The sequence below is a fragment of the Drosophila ananassae genome, chromosome 2R, assembly GCF_017639315.1.
Source record: "Drosophila ananassae strain 14024-0371.13 chromosome 2R, ASM1763931v2, whole genome shotgun sequence".
NCBI lineage: Eukaryota > Metazoa > Arthropoda > Insecta > Diptera > Drosophilidae > Drosophila > Drosophila ananassae.
The window spans coordinates 16,253,946-16,271,988 of record NC_057928.1 but is presented as its reverse complement, the minus strand read 5'-3'; the positions used below and the strand labels follow the sequence as shown (position 1 = coordinate 16,271,988).

General features: G+C 41.6%; 8 protein-coding genes across 12 annotated transcripts; 3 read left to right on the top strand and 5 right to left on the bottom strand.

Moving 5' to 3' along the window:
- Nucleotides 1-52: 52 nt before the first annotated feature.
- On the bottom strand, nt 53-1,521 carry LOC6506770 (uncharacterized protein C7orf26 homolog). The gene is made up of 2 exons (XM_001957236.4): nt 1,202-1,521; nt 53-1,147 (listed from the first exon to the last, which is right to left on the bottom strand). Exons 1-2 carry the CDS (start codon nt 1,299-1,301, stop codon nt 126-128), a joined length of 1,122 nt encoding a protein of 373 aa, XP_001957272.1. The 5' UTR covers nt 1,302-1,521; the 3' UTR covers nt 53-125.
- Nucleotides 1,522-1,856: 335 nt separating this feature from the next.
- Nucleotides 1,857-4,102, bottom strand: LOC6506769 (transmembrane protein 104 homolog). The gene is made up of 4 exons (XM_001957237.4): nt 3,925-4,102; nt 3,019-3,509; nt 2,739-2,959; nt 1,857-2,677 (listed from the first exon to the last, which is right to left on the bottom strand). The coding sequence occupies exons 1-4, from the start codon at nt 3,973-3,975 to the stop codon at nt 1,914-1,916; spliced, it is 1,527 nt and encodes a 508-aa protein (XP_001957273.2). The 5' UTR covers nt 3,976-4,102; the 3' UTR covers nt 1,857-1,913.
- A 47-nt stretch (nt 4,103-4,149) lies between these two features.
- Nucleotides 4,150-5,853, bottom strand: LOC6506768 (lipoyl synthase, mitochondrial). The gene is made up of 5 exons (XM_001957238.4): nt 5,692-5,853; nt 5,289-5,621; nt 5,068-5,224; nt 4,952-5,009; nt 4,150-4,884 (listed from the first exon to the last, which is right to left on the bottom strand). Exons 1-5 carry the CDS (start codon nt 5,740-5,742, stop codon nt 4,353-4,355), a joined length of 1,131 nt encoding a protein of 376 aa, XP_001957274.1. The 5' UTR covers nt 5,743-5,853; the 3' UTR covers nt 4,150-4,352.
- A 164-nt stretch (nt 5,854-6,017) lies between these two features.
- LOC6493209 (presenilin homolog) lies at nt 6,018-8,630 on the top strand. Of its 3 annotated transcripts, none has more exons than XM_014908765.3 (9): nt 6,018-6,146; nt 6,208-6,448; nt 6,512-6,744; nt 6,799-7,008; nt 7,074-7,294; nt 7,351-7,449; nt 7,514-7,786; nt 8,008-8,172; nt 8,236-8,630. In XM_014908765.3, the coding sequence occupies exons 2-9, from the start codon at nt 6,281-6,283 to the stop codon at nt 8,502-8,504; spliced, it is 1,638 nt and encodes a 545-aa protein (XP_014764251.1). In that variant the 5' UTR covers nt 6,018-6,146; nt 6,208-6,280; the 3' UTR covers nt 8,505-8,630. The 3 variants fall into 3 exon arrangements, with proteins under 3 accessions (XP_014764251.1, XP_014764252.1, XP_001957275.1); XM_014908766.3 differs by having other exon boundaries at nt 6,019-6,146; nt 7,514-7,675; XM_001957239.4 differs by having other exon boundaries at nt 6,019-6,146; nt 7,514-7,744.
- LOC6506767 (39S ribosomal protein L15, mitochondrial) lies at nt 8,573-9,814 on the bottom strand. Its single transcript, XM_001957240.4, has 3 exons — nt 9,609-9,814; nt 9,445-9,557; nt 8,573-9,382 (listed from the first exon to the last, which is right to left on the bottom strand). The coding sequence occupies exons 2-3, from the start codon at nt 9,547-9,549 to the stop codon at nt 8,627-8,629; spliced, it is 861 nt and encodes a 286-aa protein (XP_001957276.1). The 5' UTR covers nt 9,550-9,557; nt 9,609-9,814; the 3' UTR covers nt 8,573-8,626.
- A 1-nt stretch (nt 9,815) lies between these two features.
- Nucleotides 9,816-11,949, top strand: LOC6493210. 3 transcript variants are annotated; one of them, XM_014908767.2, is made up of 4 exons: nt 9,816-10,070; nt 10,126-10,708; nt 10,870-11,491; nt 11,546-11,949. In XM_014908767.2, exons 1-4 carry the CDS (start codon nt 9,980-9,982, stop codon nt 11,747-11,749), a joined length of 1,500 nt encoding a protein of 499 aa, XP_014764253.1. In that variant the 5' UTR covers nt 9,816-9,979; the 3' UTR covers nt 11,750-11,949. The 3 variants fall into 3 exon arrangements, with proteins under 3 accessions (XP_014764253.1, XP_001957277.2, XP_032309818.1); XM_001957241.4 differs by having other exon boundaries at nt 9,817-10,070; nt 10,882-11,491; XM_032453927.2 differs by lacking the exon at nt 11,546-11,949 and having other exon boundaries at nt 9,817-10,070; nt 10,875-11,065.
- Nucleotides 11,736-13,545, bottom strand: LOC6506766 (4-hydroxyphenylpyruvate dioxygenase). Its single transcript, XM_001957242.4, has 5 exons — nt 13,437-13,545; nt 13,105-13,131; nt 12,656-13,039; nt 11,943-12,596; nt 11,736-11,880 (listed from the first exon to the last, which is right to left on the bottom strand). Exons 1-5 carry the CDS (start codon nt 13,437-13,439, stop codon nt 11,806-11,808), a joined length of 1,143 nt encoding a protein of 380 aa, XP_001957278.2. The 5' UTR covers nt 13,440-13,545; the 3' UTR covers nt 11,736-11,805.
- A 2,163-nt stretch (nt 13,546-15,708) lies between these two features.
- Nucleotides 15,709-17,345, top strand: LOC6493211 (RNA-binding protein NOB1). Its single transcript, XM_001957243.4, has 2 exons — nt 15,709-15,884; nt 15,943-17,345. Exons 1-2 carry the CDS (start codon nt 15,810-15,812, stop codon nt 17,269-17,271), a joined length of 1,404 nt encoding a protein of 467 aa, XP_001957279.1. The 5' UTR covers nt 15,709-15,809; the 3' UTR covers nt 17,272-17,345.
- Nucleotides 17,346-18,043: the final 698 nt, after the last annotated feature.

Here is an 18,043-nt window from a genome sequence, read left to right as displayed (position 1 = left end):
CAGCATCCCAGAGCGGAATATTTAAACTATTCTATAGAATTTAGCCATCTGATACCATAAAATTATTATATTCTTTCTTTAAAAAAGTCTTTATATTGCAAAACTTAAAAAAAAAATGTAGGCTACTACTTTTTATGCGATGCAATAACTATTTTCATTAGCTTATGTGACGGCAAAGACTCCAGGACGAGGAGCAGCTGAATCTGATTGGTTATGCAGTTGGAGTTCAATGCAATTTGAACAGCCTGGGCAAATCGCTCCATGCACTTCTGATAGGCTTCATCCGAATCTGGAGACGTTTTGGATTCGGCAAGTCGTGCGCAGTAGCTCTGCAGGGATTTAACAATCTGCATGAGGTCCTGGAAGGGAAGCGCCGTTGAATCGCTACTGCTCCCGAGTTGCTGAAGAGTTCGCAGGATGGAGAGATGGAGATTGCTGTAGGAAGCGCGGTTAGAGACTAGGGGAGCAAGTACCACCCAGCGGAGGAGTCCAGCCAACGGAGTAGCATAGGGCATAGCAATAGCTCCTGCCGGCAGCACCAAAGGTTGCTGTGACGCTTGACACAACGTTGGATTCTCCGTCATCCATTCAGTTAGTGTATCCAGTAGAGCATCTGGTGGCGGCGTCAATATGTTCGAACGCTGGTCATTAAGGTACAAATCCGTCACGGAAACCATGAAATTGGCCGCAAAGTGCGGTCCCACCATGGGCAGCTGCTTCAGTTGCTCCGGAGTTTTGCGGGAGTAGCATATAAAATCGCTGACTATATTCTGGGCCACTTCCAGGCTGAGCGGTGTCTTGCAGCCCACTTGTTGCATCCAGGTACCGGCTGAAGACAGGAGCGGCGCCACAGACCCAGAAACGGCAGTGCTTATGAGCCTGGCAAGAAGCTTGGAGCGCTGCGGCGTCAGATGACTGCCAAATAACGACAGGAATATTGCATTGCGGGTAGCATCGCGACCTGGCCTGGAGAAGTACTCGATCAGCGTAATAATTAGCTGAAACTCCTGGAATAGATTTAGCTGGCTAATCGGTAGCGCCTGAGACTTCCGTCCGTCGCCATCCTTGGTGTTTCTCTCGAGGAATATGTACTCTGATATGATCTGCATAACCAGATTCTGTTTATTCCGGCTAGCAATTAAGGTTTCTGCAAAATTCGAGCGTTAAAAATAAAACAAAATTTAATTCAGTTAATGTTTACCCAATCGAGTAAGTGCCTCCACCGCACACGTCGGATAGTTATCCAGCTTCATGTCCAGCTTCCGTAGCGTGGCTTTATTTGTTTCGACCGACATGGACATAGTTTAGCCTTATTCTCTAATTATAAATAATAAAATCAGCTAAATAAAAATTAAGACCAAATTGTAAATATATTATTAGAGGTGAAGAAACTCCGATAAAGTCCTATTGCAGCGATAACTTTGCAATCACACGGTCACACTGCTAGGGGTCCCGCGAACATAGTTTTTAAATTTAAAAAAATTATTTCTTACTCAAATCATATCGAATACAAGTTTTTTGTGGTATTATATACATGTTTATTAAAAAACCTTCTATATATAACAATATTAGGATGAATTAAATACACGACTACTTTTAAAAATATTTTAACAGTTGCATTTTTTGAGCACAAGCTGTTATAATAGTTCCAATATTTTAGACACCAATATTCGGAAACGTTGATAAAATTTTTCTCACAGCCGATTTCAATACTGACTTACTTTCCTAGATTCATTAAGGATATATAAATTCATAATGAAATATTTATAATTAAACAGATAGGGGTCTTAACATAATTGACATGGTATTTGCTGTGCGACCCAGATAATCTCGTTACAAAATGTTTTTTGGTTTAAAATATTCAATATTTTTTCACTTTGTAAAACTGGAAATCTGTTCAGTGCTAATAAACCTTAACTAAATAAATTTATGGTTACTAAACATACACATAAAATAGACCAAACAAAAACGAAGACAAGCCAGGCACTTGACCTGAAAGGACTTTGAAAACGGTTAACTATGCCGCTTCCCAGCAATTCAGAACAAGTTCGTCTTGAGAAGTAAACCAGGAAGACTGGGATTATATATTGTATACCGGTGCCTGCGTAGGTTCCAGTGAATGCCACCAAACTGGAGAGGCTTTCAGTGAAATAAGTTACGCAAAACGGCGGTACAATGGCACATAATGGAAACAACATGCGCACAAACGGACTGTAGGAGTCGAATTGCGACATGTCCAGAAATAGGGCCTGTAGATTGTTCTTGAGGGTTATGGCCACAATGGGAAAACTGGTAGACAAGGTAAAAATGGGAAAGAGGGCCAGAAAATAATCAATGCATATCATTAGGCCTGACCAAAAGTCAATGTACTTCAAATCGTAGGGTAGAAAATCCAATGTGTATAGGTCTTCGATTCTCTCAAATGCAAAAATACCAGTCATGGCTAGTAAAATATAAAATGCACAAATAATGATATAGTCCAGGGAGAGTATTTTCGAAACCTTCGATTTGTGCTTAAGGGGTGCCAGCAAGCTGGGCAAGGAATGGTGGCACATAAACGAGTAAACACAAGCTCCAAAAAGCGAAGGAATACCGTAAACGTTAAACGTGGCAGGATGGCCTTTGGCACCTGTGGTAAACAGTAGTTTCAACGATATGCAAATCATCAGTGTAAAGGCTGAAAGTAAAAGGAACAATTTTAGTAGCAATGACTTTGGCTTAAAGAAGCTATTCCTTACCCAGCCAACGAAAGACCGCCGTGAGCATTTGTAAGTACTTGGTCTTTTGAACATTGAAAGCAGCAAAGGGACCAAAGATCAGAGTGAATCCAATTAAAAACACTCTGTACATGCTCAGGCGAGAAATAGTGTGCTCCTTCCAGCATGGAGTGGATGTATTGTTTTGAGAATCTCCTGCCAAGTACATCAAGCTATTCAAATCCGTGCCATTTTGATGTTCACTAAGAATATCCAAATATAATATTATTTTTGAGTGTTAAAACTTTAAAGAATCACTTACCATACAACATCTCGAAGACTTCTTGCCACGGCGGCAGAATATATGCTTAGATCTCCATATAGATATACTATCAAGCACAGATAAAACATTGTTCGACCGAACTCGTTGAAAAAGAGCGTGGCCATTTCACCCAATTCGAACTTGTGGGAAAGCTGATAATAGTGAAACTCCCTGTTCTGGATGGTCAGCGGTACCCGCTCGAAATCTCCTCGTTGGTCTCCGGATGCAATTGAGACTTCATCAGCATTATCGTCGTTCTCGCTATTTTCCGTTGAACTTCTGCTTTGTCGTAGAGCCTGTAGAGTTTGCCAATTCCTGATAGCATTGGCGCAAGCCATTGCTTCGATGATAAATGTGACGGTCATGTAACTTATAATGGCCAGCAGTACAATTACTATGAGGCTTAGCACCCATCCTGCCTTGGCGAACACACCCGGCAAGGTTAGAGCTCCGGTTCCAACGATAAGATTAAATATAAAAATGAAGCCAACCTGAAATATAGACGTGGCTTGTTAGTCTGATCTGAGTAAGCCTTTTTTGGTGAGAAGTTAGCATCGGGACAAGATTCGACTACCCGAAAAGTGTAAAAATAGCTACAGGTGTTCCATATTCAGAAAACATTCTTATATGTACGTATATTTCCTAAAAAAAATGCATACGCAGCAAAAACCTTATAAGGAGGCATGATGTTTCAAAGGAATTCGTGTATCTTATTACACAACGTTAAAATATTTTTTTTTAATCTTTAAGAAGTCAATTAACAGTCCATGAACCTTTCCAAGACGCGAATTTCTTTTATTTACAAACATTCAGGTAAATATGCAACAAGGTATGTACGTAAGTATGTATCCTGTCTGCTTTGTTTGTTTATGTGGTTTAATTACTATTATACCGAGTATATCTTACCAAATTCGAGTAGGTGGGTGCGGCCTCCCGTCCATTAACCAGGCGAGGCATCTTTAAATGCTGGTTTCTTTGTCTTTTTCAGTAGACTTAGATATCCAATGCGCAACATAAAAAAAACAATAATAGACGAGATTATAGTGCTTCTCAGTGTGACCAGGTGTTATCGATATTTAATCTTACAAAATTATCGAAAAATAGGGCGCGGAAAATAATATATTTAAAAAATTAACTTGAGAATATTTATTTTATTTAGGATATCTGTACACAGATATTCCACATATAAACGATCAACAATTCGAATTTATTTTAAAATAATAAATGTTATTTACATAATAGGCACTAAATCGCAACCAAACAAAAAGTTTTTGTCCATTTTCATTGGGAAAACATAAAGCTTGAGGCACCTACAATTTTTTCAAAGCGTTCATCTACTGTTCGGGTTTGGAGTTCAAAGCTTGTCTCTTCTTTCGGTTTTCCAATATGCTCGTAATAAAGAATTCACCAGCTTTGTAGGAGCTGCGAACTAGGGGTCCGCTTGCCGTGTACAAAAAGCCCAGCTGGTTGCCACGATCTTCCCAGTGCTTAAACTTTTCCGGCGTTACATATTCAATGACCTTAAGATGCTTATTCGTGGGCTGCATGTACTGTCCCAAGGTAATACAGTCCACGCCAGCCTCTCGCAGATCCTTAAGGGTGTTCTCAACCTCCTCGTCTGTCTCTCCGAGGCCCAACATAATCGAGCTCTTCGTGATGAGATTTGGATTGAATCGCTTCGCCTCGGAGAGGACCTTAAGGGTTTGACGATAGTGAGCACGCCTATCTCTTACGTAGGGAGTGAGCTTCTCCACGGTTTCGATGTTGTGTGCATAAACATCCAAGCCGCAGTTGGCAATAGTTTCCACACAACCTAGATCTCCGCGAAAATCTGGCACCAGACACTCTACGAAGATGTTTGAGTTTCTGAGGGAAAAATATTTGTTTGGCATTAAAATATTAGGAGCAATATAACTAATAACTATTTATTTACCGTGCTTTGATTTCCTTCACAGTTTTAGCAATGTGCTTGGATCCTCCATCAGGCAAATCTGGAAAGATGAAATACTTTAAAAACCCTACACATGCTTAGAATTATTAAATGCTTACCATCTCGATCAACCGACGTCAAAACAATATAATCTAATCCCCAGGATGCAATAGCCGTAGCGGTATTTACGGGCTCGTTTTCATCAAGAGGCGGCGGTTTTCTAGCCGTTTTCACGGAACAGAAACGACAGCCGCGTGTACAAGTGTCGCCCATTAACTAAGAGGATAGAAACACAAACATTTCAGTTATCAATAAAAGGTCACCTCCTATGTGACCTTACCATAATCGTGGCTGTTTGGGTGCCGTGCTCGCCGCCACCCCAGCACTCGCCGATGTTGGGGCACCTTGCCTCCTCGCAAACGGTGGATAACTTGAGCTCTCGCAGCTGATTCTTGATCTTGGCGTAGTTCTTGCCCATGGGAATCGTGGTCTTCAGCCAGGGTGGAAGTCGCAAACGCTGTTCCTCACCCTTTTCGCGACGCAGCTTGCCTTCATAGTTCTCCCACTCACTCTTAGAGTAATCAGGATTCTGAACAAAGTCCTGGAAGTTGGGTCCCTTGGCCAGGCGCTCCCTGATCTCCTCCAGCTTCTCCGCATTTGTAGAGGCAGCACGCTGAATGAATTATTTAATCAAAACAATCTAGTAAGACAGGTGTTAACTCATTATTGGCGCAGTAGCTTACAGTGACAACTATCAGTGGGGATTCCACATGTCCCTTTAATGCTCGCAACATGGCTAAATGTAATTTAATGTAAAAATCCAATTATTTATCAACAATTTAATTTGTTTGTCGGATCTTATGAAATATGTAAATAGAGTGCCCGTAAATCTTTTGTAGTGGAAACGATAAGTCGATTGTTCGATTGATAAGAAACATGGGCGTAGAAAAAAGGGGTTGTATTTTTCTAGTTAATATAATTCTATGGTTTTAGCTAATTTTTATAAAAATTTAAAATATTAAAACCTATTTCTTATTAAAATAAAAAGCAAATAGAAATAATAATTGAAATAAATAAACTTCCAGCTGTGTCGATAACTGAGCCGCTCTTGCGGTAGCCCATCTCTAGGCTATGAGTCGCTTTTCTGCCAAAACAAAAGAAAGTTTCCATTGCAATATTTACATTAGTTCCACTCATTGTAAGCATAACTACAAATAATACGGTTAGGCTCTTATAGAAGACTCTCCGAAACTTTTCAGTTCTCCACACACAACTACGGCTTCACAGTGGACGGCGCCTAACGCTACGGAGGCGAACGAACGCACACCACTCATGGCTGCCCATGTCCAGGCCTCGTCCTTGCCGCCGTCTGCATCCGCGGAAGGCGCAGGCATTGTTGACGGCAGCGTGAACGGCGAGACAGAGCGTTTGGAGCGTCCTCCAAAGCGACAGAACCAACGAAACAACTACGGCTCCAACAATCAGGATCAACCGGATGCGGTAAGTACACAACGTAACTAGTTCACCGGCTAAAGCAAACTACAATGATTCTCTGTGTTCCAGGCCATACTTGCAGTACCCAGTGTGGTTGTTCGGGATTCCGGTGGCTCCCGCCCTTCAAGACTGAGTGGAGGCGGCGGTGGTGGTCCGCCCACAAACGAAACAGAGGAGGAGCAAGGCCTGAAGTACGGAGCTCAGCATGTGATTAAGTTATTTGTGCCCGTCTCTCTCTGCATGTTGGTTGTAGTGGCCACCATTAATTCGATTAGCTTCTACTCCAGTACGGATGTCTATCTGTAGGTTCAAAATCAATCCTTCAATTATGAATACTAATCATTGGTCCTCCTCAGATTGTACACGCCTTTCCACGAGCTCTCCCCAGAACCGAGTGTGAAGCTGTGGAATGCCCTGGCCAACTCCCTGATCCTTATGAGCGTGGTTGTTGTGATGACTATTCTTCTGATAGTTCTGTATAAAAAACGATGCTACCGGATTATTCATGGCTGGCTCATTCTTTCGTCCTTTATGCTTCTTTTCATCTTTACGTACTTATATTTGGAGTAAGACAGAGGGCTATTACTACTATTTACTAGTTAATATTTAATTTAATATTGAAAAATTTTAGGGAACTTCTTCGTGCCTATAACATACCCATGGATTACCCCACTGCCTTGCTGATAATGTGGAACTTTGGAGTAGTGGGTATGATGGCCATACATTGGCAGGGTCCCCTGAGGTTACAGCAGGGATATCTCATATTTGTGGCTGCCCTAATGGCTTTGGTATTTATCAAATACCTACCGGAATGGACGGCCTGGGCTGTATTGGCTGCAATTTCCATTTGGGGTAAGCTTTTCTCGTAGAAGATTAAGCTCAAACTTAAAATATTTCATCTTCAACAGATCTCATAGCTGTCCTTTCGCCAAGAGGACCTCTACGCATCCTGGTAGAAACGGCTCAAGAGCGAAACGAGCAAATATTTCCTGCTTTGATCTACTCATGTAACTAAAATACCTTTGTGTTACACCAATTCTTTCTTTTCTAACCAATCTCTATTCTGTACAGCCACTGTTATCTACACATATATGGGTACCCATTATACGCCCCAGCAATCACAGGCTACGGCTTCATCATCGCCCTCATCAAGCAATTCAACCACAACTACGAGGGCCACTCAAAACTCATTGGCTTCTCCAGAGGCCACTGTTGCCAGCGGATCACGTTCAGGTAACTCCCGACCCCATCCTCAACAAAACAACCAGAATCGGGACGGCAGCAACACTCTGGCAAGTGAAGGTATGCCACTTGTGACTTTTAAAAGCAATTTGCGCGGAAACGGTACATATGCATTATATTTTTTATGATTTATCTTACTATTTTCCCATGTGTACGTTGCTTATTCAGCCTTCAGTCTATTTTATGTTTCTACACGTATTTCATTTGATGTTTAGATGTTGGGCATATGGTTTAAAGCGCTGCTAGTAGAACATTACTAAAGCTACATCTTAGAATTTTGAAAAGCTAAATGAATTTATTCAAATTTAATATTTTGTTTCCAGCTGAAGCTGCTGGCTTCACGCAGGAATGGTCTGCCAATCTAAGCGAGCGAGTGGCGCGACGACAAATTGAGGTTCAGAGTACACAGAGTGGAAACGCTCAGCGTTCCAACGAGTATCGAACAGTCACAGCCCCAGATCAGAGTCACCCTGATGGGCAAGAAGAACGTAAATATTGCCTCGAATTAAGGTTTATAAAAAGATTAATATAATATATATTATTTTTTTTAGGCGGCATCAAGCTAGGTCTCGGCGACTTCATTTTCTACTCTGTACTAGTGGGCAAGGCCTCTAGCTATGGAGACTGGACCACCACTATCGCCTGCTTCGTAGCCATCCTGATCGGACTTTGCCTCACCCTCCTGCTCCTGGCTATTTGGCGCAAGGCCCTGCCTGCTCTGCCGATCTCAATCACATTTGGTTTGATATTCTGCTTCGCCACCAGTGCAGTAGTCAAACCATTTATGGAGAATCTTTCGGCCAAGCAGGTGTTTATATGAGCGAAAAGACAAGGAATTTAATAGACACGGCCACGGAAAATGGCCTTCAGTATCATAGTCTATACAGCTTTTTATAACCCACTTCTTTATTTAACAAAATGCATAGTAACAAACAGAAAGTATTAATCCTTGCGCTTTGTTATTGTTTTGTCCACTATGTTGACCAGCCAGCCAGGTTCCAGTCCGTAAAACACTTGCCTGGGATCCTTGGCGGTGGTGAGCATCTCGTAAGCGGAATCCTTTTCAATCTTTGGCAGTTCGTAGCCGTACTTTTGCGCCAGCACAAGACGATCCTGGCTGATTTCTTCAGGATTGGCCAGATAGCCTCGGTTTTTCGGGTTCGTGTAGTAGTCCACTGCATCCTGGGGAGGAAGCATCCGGCTGGGAATTGGTACTCCCTTTTGGAACCACTTCTTGGGGTTGACGAGCATATGAAGGCTACGCGGATCATAGTAGGCAGTCCGGATAACACCTCCATTTTTTTCAATGGCTGCTATGACTGCTTCGCTGGCGTGCTGCACTTCGATGTTGATCTTGGCCTTAAAGTTATCCAATCCGTCGTCTGTAAGCTGGAATCCATATTCCAATTCGGCAGGTTTCAGCTTAAGTAAACCCGAATTGCACAGGGTGCTGATGTCTATGGGTTGGCTGGTATCTATGCGGTTGGTGTCAATGAGCACCTGCAGCTGGAGCAGCGAGATTGGCGGATATTGACGCTTCATGTGATGGCCCTTATAATACGGCTCGTAGGGGAATCGCAGGTAGAAGGGCTGGTTTCCAGTTTCGTAGCCCAACCGCATAAAGTTTTGTCGCTGTCCTGAGCCCTTGTTTCCGGCTCCATGCTTGTCGCCACCATGCTGAGCTCTGCCGCGCTTGTCCTGCGAATTATTTTTGTAAATAATAAAACCAAGTAGTTGTTATTTAACCGGTTGCAACTCACATTCTGTTTGGAGTTGGGATTCGGTCGCAGATTGCCTATCTGCACACGCGGAAGTGTCCGCAGCAACTTTAGCGCCTTGTCTGAGGTTTCACGCAGGTGTGCCATGTCTGAAACTATTGTTTTCTTTAATAAAATAATGTTTAAAGGTGAAAAATAAATCTTACACGAGTGGGGTACCTCCAATTGGAGCGCTATCGAAATCGGTTATCGATAAGGGGGGTGTATATCATAAAAATAGTTTTTCTTCTTTATTGAATTATTTCAAAACAGAAATTTAAAACTAAATGCATGCTTACATTAATTTTTAATAACTTCAAAAAAGTTTTTAATAGATTGAATTGACCTTATCCATTTAATAGTGACATTTTTCAACACTGTAACAGCTTTTCTGATAACAATTGTAATCGATAACAAAATAAAAGCGGACAAAACATAAACAATTTGTACAAAACATTGAATATCACATAAAAATAGCATCGTTTCTTAATTAGTTTACTATTTATTAGTTTATAGTTAAGTTTAGCAAATTCACTCAATGATGACGTGTGGAACATGTCGAGGACACAAGGAAAAAAGCATAAAGTGCCTGGTTGCAGCTTTGGACACGATCAAGGAACATGCATTAAGTAAGTCGATCTTAAAACTAATTATACTTTCGGTTAATTAACTGCTTACCCACAGTGATGCAGCGGGAGTCTGAGGAGAGCGCCAAGACTATAGAAACGTTAAAAGCCCATAACGATAAGTTGCACAGGGCCCTGGATTTGCTTAAAGAACGCCAAGAGTCCATTGTTCAAGTGGAGAAGCGGCGGAGAGTCTCTCCCAAGAGAAAGAAAGATGACATATCCCCACTGCCCCAAAGCCAGGACTCCCTCAACATGAATATAGCAATAAACAGCATCGACATCTCCGATGAGGACTTTGAAATGGAGGAAGAGGAAAGCATTGCAGAAACGGAACCCGCTATCAGTCCTCGTAAATTGAGACTTCCGAGTCGAAAGCATGATATTCGGAACCTGGAAAACATGCAGCCGAATAATGTCTCTACAGCGAACCAGGGCTGGCTCCGCAGAACGCCTAAAAATTCCGGTGTTTTAACTAAACTGTCTCTCACTCAAAAAGGCAGCAACTTGAACTTGAAGCAAACCCGTTTAAAGTTCGAGGGAAATAAAACAAGTGCCAGCGAAAAGGATGTGATCGAGGAAAGCCCCAATGTGAGTTCAAGCTCAAAGCGGGCGCGTCCTCCTCGATCTTTATTGCAGAGGTAATTATATATATTATAAATTTAATATCATTTTAGGAGTGTCACAAAAATCACTTTAAAATATGCTTTTTTGTAAAGATTTAAAACTAACAATACTGTAAAAAGAGACTCGTTGATTTTTATGTGACACCTCTCGCAATAATTCCTTTTAATATTAAAAGCCAAGTTTGCAGTGCCGCCACCGAGAACGCTTTAAACGCCAACGACTCGAAAACGACTGGTAGCAGCGATAACAAAGTGTCCAACCTCACATTTGAGATGAACGAGGACGACATTGACCCGGACACTCAGATAATGCCGCCACCAGGTTCCCCTCCAGCTTTAAAAATCGACGAATCTTCCGACAGTGTGGTTCTGCTTACTCCTGCCACTCAGGACATAATCTTCCTAAACGATACCACAGAGGATATTAATAAAATGGGAACAATGGATATGCTTGCGGAGATTATGAAGGAGGACGACGATGCCTGTTCCAACGCTTTGAGGCAATTCGAGAAAAAAATGATAGATCAGCAAAAGCAGGTCGAAAATAATCCCCCTAAACCTTTAAAGGCATCTATTCCAAAAGCTAATGTCATAAAAGAAGAACCCGTTTCCCAAATGGAATCAGATTTAGGTAATGAATCGACAAAAATGCCAGAGGATATTGAAAAGTATATGTTGGACATTGAAAACGAGGATAGCAAAGAATCGGAGGAGGAGTTTCCCCAACCCATTGTCATTAAGGAAGAAAATTTGAGCTTCAAAGATCGATACAACATTGATTGCGAGGAATGTGAAAAGGTAAGCCAATAAAAAATTCTTTCTTCCTTATTTAAACAGCTTCTGCTTTTCCAGTTTATAAACTTTATGGGCCCTAATTTGACTGATGAAAAAATTAAATCCTATTTGAGAAACTGCAAGCATATCGGCGATGGAAACGCATCACCACCTGGGTTCTGGAATCCGCATATGGTTTCCTTTGCAGAAAACGATCCCAGGAATGAGGTTTTGATAGATACACGGTTCCGTGACGGTGCAAAAAATCTACAGAAAAAATGATTACTTTATTTGAACGCATTCCATTTATTATTCATATTGAATTGTAATTGTTTAGTTTACAAGTTGCCACGTTTGGCCTGCTCAATTTCAATGGCCGTGAACAGAGACTTGAAGTTTCCAGCACCAAATCCCTGAAATAGTTAGAAAATCAATGAATATTCTTAGCAATAATAGTTTAAGTAATAAATCTTACGTTGTGATTGTAGCGTTGAATAACTTCAAGGAAGAGAGTGGGCCTGTCCTGGCAGTTCTTCGTGAAGATCTGCAGCAGATAGCCATTCTCATCGAAATCAATCAAGATGTTCAACTTCTGTAGTATGTCCATGTCCTCCTTGATCTTGGTGCGGCTGTGAGAAAGCTGCTCCTTAAGGATCTCATAGTAGGACGAAGGAATGGTCAAAAACTCTGTTCCACGAGCCTTCAGGTTGCTCACAGCCTGAATGATGTCGTCAGTGTTGAGAGCAATATGCTGGACTCCAGCTCCGCCGTAATATTCTACGTACTCCTGAATCTGGGACTTTTTCTTGCCGTTGGCCGGCTCGTTAATGGGCATCTTTACTGTCTCCTCGAAGTTGGCCATCACAATGGACCGCAACGCCGAGTACTCCGTATGGATCTGTGAGTCATCCACCGACCAGAAGCGATGGAACTGCAAGATCCTCTCATACCAGGAGGCCACACTCTCCATTTGCAAGTCCGGCTGGTTGCCTACCACATGATCAATGAAGTTCAGCTTGGTGGGTGGCAAGCCCTTGAGCAAAACATCTTCGGGGGAACGTTGGAATCCAGGCAGAAAGTCGCCGGTATAGCCATTGCGCTCCACAAATGTGTGTGTGGTGTCACCGTACTGAAATAATTTTAATTTATGAACTAGATTGTTTGAAATTTTTCTTAAGTTTCACCTACCGTCTTAATGGTGGCGAATCTTACGAAGCCCTTGTCATCGCTTTCCTCCCAAATGTCGCGCACCACTTCGGCACCCCGCGTCACAGCCAGCGTAAAGATGGCATCCAAATCCTCTACTTCAAAGGCCACATCCTTGGCCCCGTCACCGTGGCGCATCAAGTGGAGTCCATGCTCCTTGTCGTCCGGCGTGTAGGCGGAGACGAACACGAAGACGATCTTGTTTTGGCGCACGGCATGTTTGGCAAAACGCCGTTCTCCGGTTTCCAATCCCTGATAGCCAAGTGGTTCAAATCCCAGACGGGTGGTGTAGAAGCTGGCCGCCTGCTTGGCGTTGCCAACGTAGAATGTCAGGTGATCAAAGCTTAGAAATTTTCCGGCCTCAGGCTGCGTTCGTTAAAGATATTCATGAAAACTCGAGATAATCTTCTAGGAATATATTTTGAACTTACTTTAGTTCCTTTGTCAGTATAGCTGGTCTGTCGGCAAAAGAAAAAACGAATAAATTTATTTATTGAGTATAAATATTTTGTTATTTTTTAAATTAATTTTAATTAAAAAGGTATTCAAAAAATTTCACTTCAGTTTCTCTTGGAATATATGTAAATTATGTCGATTTTTTCAGGTTTTCACTTTATATATGATATTTTTAATAACATCCTCTATGTTTTTATCCTTTATTGTAACTATATATCTAACAAGATGCGTTTTTTTGTCACATTTAAGTTTAAAACTTCACTTTCATAGTTATATAACTATGGGGCACATGTTTCTACCAATTTACCATTATCACTCAGACTCAATTTATGCAAATCCTCTCCTCACACGCGATAAAGATTTCTGCGATCCGTTGATCTTATACGATCTTCAAATTGATTATGGCCTGAACTTGGCAAATCAGGCCTTTATATAGGGTTCAGACCCACATCGTGATCAGGTGAAAATCCTGTCTTAATTTAAATACATAAAACTAGTATTTTGTTTATTTCAACTTCTTAATATATCGGAATATCTTAACTAGCAGGTTGCTGTTTGCATATTTTAGCTCAACTTGCAGATATTTGTTTACTAGAACAGGTGGCATTGTTTTCAGGAATTTAATTAGAATGAATTGCAGTTTATTTTTCTTTTATCAGAGACGTGCCCCCAAAGGGTGTAAGTTTTTATCAGAGCGGCTTTTTAGAAGTTGTATGAATGAGAATTTTACTTCCCAAAATACCGTTACACAAAAACTATCTAAAATCATTATGCAAAACATTAGAATTTTCCTAAATATTCATGAGGTTATCGTCGAGACTGTTCGCGGATCGGTTGCCAAGTCACATTGAACTTGATTCAAGTTGCGAGCCCCCAAAAACTCAACGATATGTTATCTCAGTTGTTATTGTTCCGATGCATAATGTGTTTCGGTATTGAAGCTGTTTTGCATTAGAAATGCTTTGAAAAGTTTTCAAAAACTGGTTACGACACAGTCAACAAGGTGGCTTGTTATTATTCCATGACTTTGGCGCACGCTTGAGATAATTAAATTGTTTATGATTATTTTGTAGCTGGATCAGTCTTTAAGAAACTATTTTTGGAAAAGTTTTAAAATGATTTTAATGGACGCTGAATATACATATATCTATAAGTCCGGTATTTTTATAATATATATTTTTAGGTAAGCCATGAAACATATCCAGAATCTCAATAAATATCTATTTAGATTATTCTACTAATTAATTTACTTACTCAATGGTTTTTTTTTTTGGATCCCTCAATCATTTTGACTGACGATTCGAGTCAGGTGTTTGGCAACCAAGCGACAAGCCCATAAATAAATCGTTTTCCATCTTCTGAGGTCTTCTGTCCACAAGAAACAAATAAATAAATCCGGAACACATGGCGTATGAGCAATTCTAGCGCCTAAGCATTAGTGATTAGCCCTAGAGTCTAGGGCCTAGACCAAGGTTCCCTCACATGTTGATGATGAGCTGACAGACTATAAGGGATTGAACGGAGCGGTATAGGAAAAGGGGTCTGAAGATGCGATATGCTCGATTGCCACTCTGGCAAAGAGCCAAATCGATGCTTGACATTTATTATGATTGGCTTATTAGGGCACTGCGGAGGCGAAAACCTGACAACTAGTCCAAATGGGTGGTGGAATTTGGCGCTTAATTGGTTCAGATGTGGAATTGTTATTAAATAATTTGGACAATGGCAGACTGCCGATTTTTCCATTTGTTAGTTCCGATTCAATTTTTTCAGAAATGCTAGACCAATTTTTGAGTTTTCCTGCTGGAAAAATGTGTATAACTTGGCTAATACTTAAATGATCCATAAATATCATACCTTCCAGAGTTCAGGACTCCGAGTATCACTGTTCCCAATCAAAAGCTGGCAACAAAAATTTTGACCCATTTTTCGAAATTTTTTAAAGGGGTACCATCATGATTTCGGCCAAAAAATGGTCCCCATTTTTTTCGTTTAATTTTTCCGATATTTTTATACAGATTGATGGGGAATAGTTCTCTGATTCATAAATGGTATGCTGTTTTGCGATCGGAGTCAAAATAGTTAAGATATTGGCTAAAAACTGAATGGAAAGTTTTGTTTTTGGGAAAATAAAAAATATTAGAAACGCTGTTCCAGCTTTTCAATTTTCCTGGTGGGAAAATCTGCATAACTTGGCCAATACTTGGAAGATCCATAAATGTCATACCTTCCCGATTTCAGGACTCTAAGTAGCATCATTCCTCATCAAAACCTGGCAACGAAAATTTTGACCCATTTTTCGAAATTTTTTAAAGGGGTACCATCATGATTTTGGCCAAAAAATGGTCCACATTTTTTTCGTTTCATTTTTCCGATATTGTTATGCAGGTTGATGGGGAATAGTTCTCTGATTCATAAATGGTATTCCTTTTACTGATCCGTGGAGAAACAGTAAGGATATACAATAAAAATTGATTGAAAAGTTTCGAAAGTAACTAATGACTAATAACAGTATTAAAATTTTAAATTTTTTAAAAATAAAATAGCAAACCATTCCGATTTGCGATATATCTTTCGCTGTCGGTGTCGTAAAACAAAATCTAAACGGCTGGTCACACTTGAACCGGACACGTGCTGCTTGTTTTTATGTTTATCTGGCGATTATAATATTTAAAGAAAAATGAGCGAAACGAGCGGCAAGATAAAATATCTAATAGCGGATACCACAGCCTTTATTAACGCTGTGCCCCTGAACGTAAGTACCTTGCAGAAAAGATTGCATGTTTACAATAAATACATCCAATCTCTTCCAGGAATATGCCGAACAAGTGCTCACCGTGCCCGAGGTGGTGGCCGAAGTGCGCAACAAACGCCAGATCCGCCGACTGTGCGTCCTACCCTTCGACCTTCAAATACGTGAGCCAAGACCCGAGAGCGTCAAGCACTGCGTGGAGTTTGCAAAGAAGACCGGTGACTACGCGAGTCTCTCGGGGATCGATCTGAAGGTGATTTCACTCACATACGAGCTAGAGGCGGACACAGTTGGCACTGAACATCTGCGCACTGAGCCCGTCAAGGCCCAGACCATTGCCTCCAAGGACAAGCCGGAGGACCTGCAAGATGCCTCCAACAAGCGGTTGGTTGGCTGGTACATGCCGGAGGGAGAGGAGGAGGAAGAGGAGTCTGATGAAGACCAGGAGGAGGAAGACGACAACGACGAGGAAGTTGCTGAGCAGTCTGATCCAGAAGACGTCGATCAAGTCAAAGCAGCCATAGAAGCACAAATTGAGGGCAAGGCTCCCGTTCCCAGCGAAGCAGTTCAGCTGGAACCTGAGGAGGAGCCTAGCCAGGAGGAGCTGGACAAAATGTTCGAGCAGCTAAAGTGTGAAGCTAGCGCGGAGGAGCAAAAGGAACTGGCGGAATTGCTCGTTGCCCAGCCGAAGGATGAGGACCTGGAACCAGAGGAGGAAACTGTTCCCACAATCTCCAACCAGGACGATGATGTTGGCGATGACGGCTGGATCACCCACTCAAACATCAAAAAAGCCAAGAAAGCTCTCGAGGGTAAAATTGAAATAGATGTGGTGCCGCCCGTAGCCTGCATGACCACCGACTACGCCCTCCAGAACGTGCTCAAGCAACTTAATCTCCACCTGGCAGCCCTCAACGGCAGGATCATCAAGCAACTGCGCACTTATATACTCCGGTGCTATGCCTGCTACAAGACCACAAGCATCATGACGAAAGTCTTTTGCCCCAACTGTGGCAACAAGACTCTGAAGCGTGTGGCCGTCAGCCTGGACGAGAACGGCAAGCAGGTGATCCACATTAATACTCGCCGTCCCTTGACCAAAAAATTCAAGAACCAGAGCCTGCCCCGCTTCCAGGGTGGAAAGCACTCGAGGAATCCTATTCTATTCGAGGACCAACCCATGCCCCGGCAGATGCCTTCTAGAGTGGCCAAGACCAAGACAAATGCCCTTGATGAGGACTACATAGCAGGCTTCTCGCCGTTCGTGCTCCGCGACGTGGACTCCAAGTCGGCTATACTGCGCTCCAAGGGCAATCTTAAGGAGTGGGCCAGGAACAATAACTTCGAGGAGGATCGTCGTCGCAAAAACTACAATCGTTTGTACAAATAAGTGACGGAGGCTTAGCTATTACCTTGTATTTATAATGTACATATAAAATAATAAAATAGTTTTCTATTTCTAAATTGGTTGGATAAGTTACTGCTCCCCCTAATCTCACTCAAAGTTATTTTTCCCACCATATTGTTTTCGATTCCATTAATTTCTTTGATTTCTATTTGCACATTCGACACCTGTCGCAACTTGAGCACCATTAGTCAAGCAAACCACGCACTCATCCTACAGGACCTATCCCAATAAAATCGCATGGGTTTCTCTCTTCAAAAAATTGACTTGGCATTTGGTAGGCAAACTCTTGTCCTTCACGAAAAGGACGTTGGTGAACCTTTGTCGGGTCGGGTTTGTTTTGGGTTTGATGCGGGTAGCCTGTTGCGCGATGAGCAGATTATATTTCTATGACATCCTTTCTCCTATCACCACTTCCCTTGCTCTTCACAGGACTCTCTCTCTTGCGTGAGAGTCAGCATTGCCAGCAGAGAAAAGTTTTTCGCGTAAGGGTGGCTTTCTAAAAGGACGACTGCCAGACAGAAGGATGTAAGTCTCTATTGTTGTCGCCAGCAACTTCGGCCCTGGTGCACAGAAAGAAATAAAATTAAAATCTTCTATTTAAATTGAGGTTACTATTTAGGAATATTTTTTTTGAGGTCAAGTCTTCTAACTATGAGGAGACTGGCTCAGAAAAATCTTACAACTCCTAACTATCAAAGGCACTTAATATTAAAACTAAGGAAACAAATTAATTATACATTTTAAATTTATAAAT

Excerpts from the sequence above, each read along its gene's own strand:
- LOC6506770 (XM_001957236.4), bottom strand. The coding sequence starts at position 1,301 with ATGTCCATGTCGGTCGAAACAAATAAAGCCACGCTACGGAAGCTGGAC. Across the intron at positions 1,148-1,201 it reads GGAGGCACTTACTCGATTGG|AAACCTTAATTGCTAGCCGG; the intron begins GTAAACATTAAC and ends CGAATTTTGCAG.
- LOC6506769 (XM_001957237.4), bottom strand. The coding sequence starts at position 3,975 with ATGCCTCGCCTGGTTAATGGACGGGAGGCCGCACCCACCTACTCGAAT. Across the intron at positions 3,510-3,924 it reads CACCCACCTACTCGAATTTG|GTTGGCTTCATTTTTATATT; the intron begins GTAAGATATACT and ends TCTATATTTCAG. Across the intron at positions 2,960-3,018 it reads AGTCTTCGAGATGTTGTATG|TGAACATCAAAATGGCACGG; the intron begins GTAAGTGATTCT and ends GGATATTCTTAG.
- LOC6506768 (XM_001957238.4), bottom strand. The coding sequence starts at position 5,742 with ATGTTGCGAGCATTAAAGGGACATGTGGAATCCCCACTGATAGTTGTC. Across the intron at positions 5,225-5,288 it reads CCCAAACAGCCACGATTATG|TTAATGGGCGACACTTGTAC; the intron begins GTAAGGTCACAT and ends CTATCCTCTTAG. Across the intron at positions 5,010-5,067 it reads GACGTCGGTTGATCGAGATG|ATTTGCCTGATGGAGGATCC; the intron begins GTAAGCATTTAA and ends TCATCTTTCCAG.
- LOC6493209 (XM_014908765.3), top strand. The coding sequence starts at position 6,281 with ATGGCTGCCCATGTCCAGGCCTCGTCCTTGCCGCCGTCTGCATCCGCG. Across the intron at positions 7,295-7,350 it reads GGCTGCAATTTCCATTTGGG|ATCTCATAGCTGTCCTTTCG; the intron begins GTAAGCTTTTCT and ends CATCTTCAACAG. Across the intron at positions 7,787-8,007 it reads AAGCAATTTGCGCGGAAACG|CTGAAGCTGCTGGCTTCACG; the intron begins GTACATATGCAT and ends TTTTGTTTCCAG.
- LOC6506767 (XM_001957240.4), bottom strand. The coding sequence starts at position 9,549 with ATGGCACACCTGCGTGAAACCTCAGACAAGGCGCTAAAGTTGCTGCGG. Across the intron at positions 9,383-9,444 it reads ATCCCAACTCCAAACAGAAT|GACAAGCGCGGCAGAGCTCA; the intron begins GTGAGTTGCAAC and ends AATAATTCGCAG.
- LOC6493210 (XM_014908767.2), top strand. The coding sequence starts at position 9,980 with ATGATGACGTGTGGAACATGTCGAGGACACAAGGAAAAAAGCATAAAG. Across the intron at positions 10,071-10,125 it reads GATCAAGGAACATGCATTAA|TGATGCAGCGGGAGTCTGAG; the intron begins GTAAGTCGATCT and ends GCTTACCCACAG. Across the intron at positions 11,492-11,545 it reads ATTGCGAGGAATGTGAAAAG|TTTATAAACTTTATGGGCCC; the intron begins GTAAGCCAATAA and ends CTGCTTTTCCAG.
- LOC6506766 (XM_001957242.4), bottom strand. Across the intron at positions 13,040-13,104 it reads ATACTGACAAAGGAACTAAA|CCTGAGGCCGGAAAATTTCT; the intron begins GTAAGTTCAAAA and ends TAACGAACGCAG. Across the intron at positions 11,881-11,942 it reads TTCAACGCTACAATCACAAC|GGATTTGGTGCTGGAAACTT; the intron begins GTAAGATTTATT and ends TAACTATTTCAG.
- LOC6493211 (XM_001957243.4), top strand. The coding sequence starts at position 15,810 with ATGAGCGAAACGAGCGGCAAGATAAAATATCTAATAGCGGATACCACA. Across the intron at positions 15,885-15,942 it reads TTAACGCTGTGCCCCTGAAC|GAATATGCCGAACAAGTGCT; the intron begins GTAAGTACCTTG and ends AATCTCTTCCAG.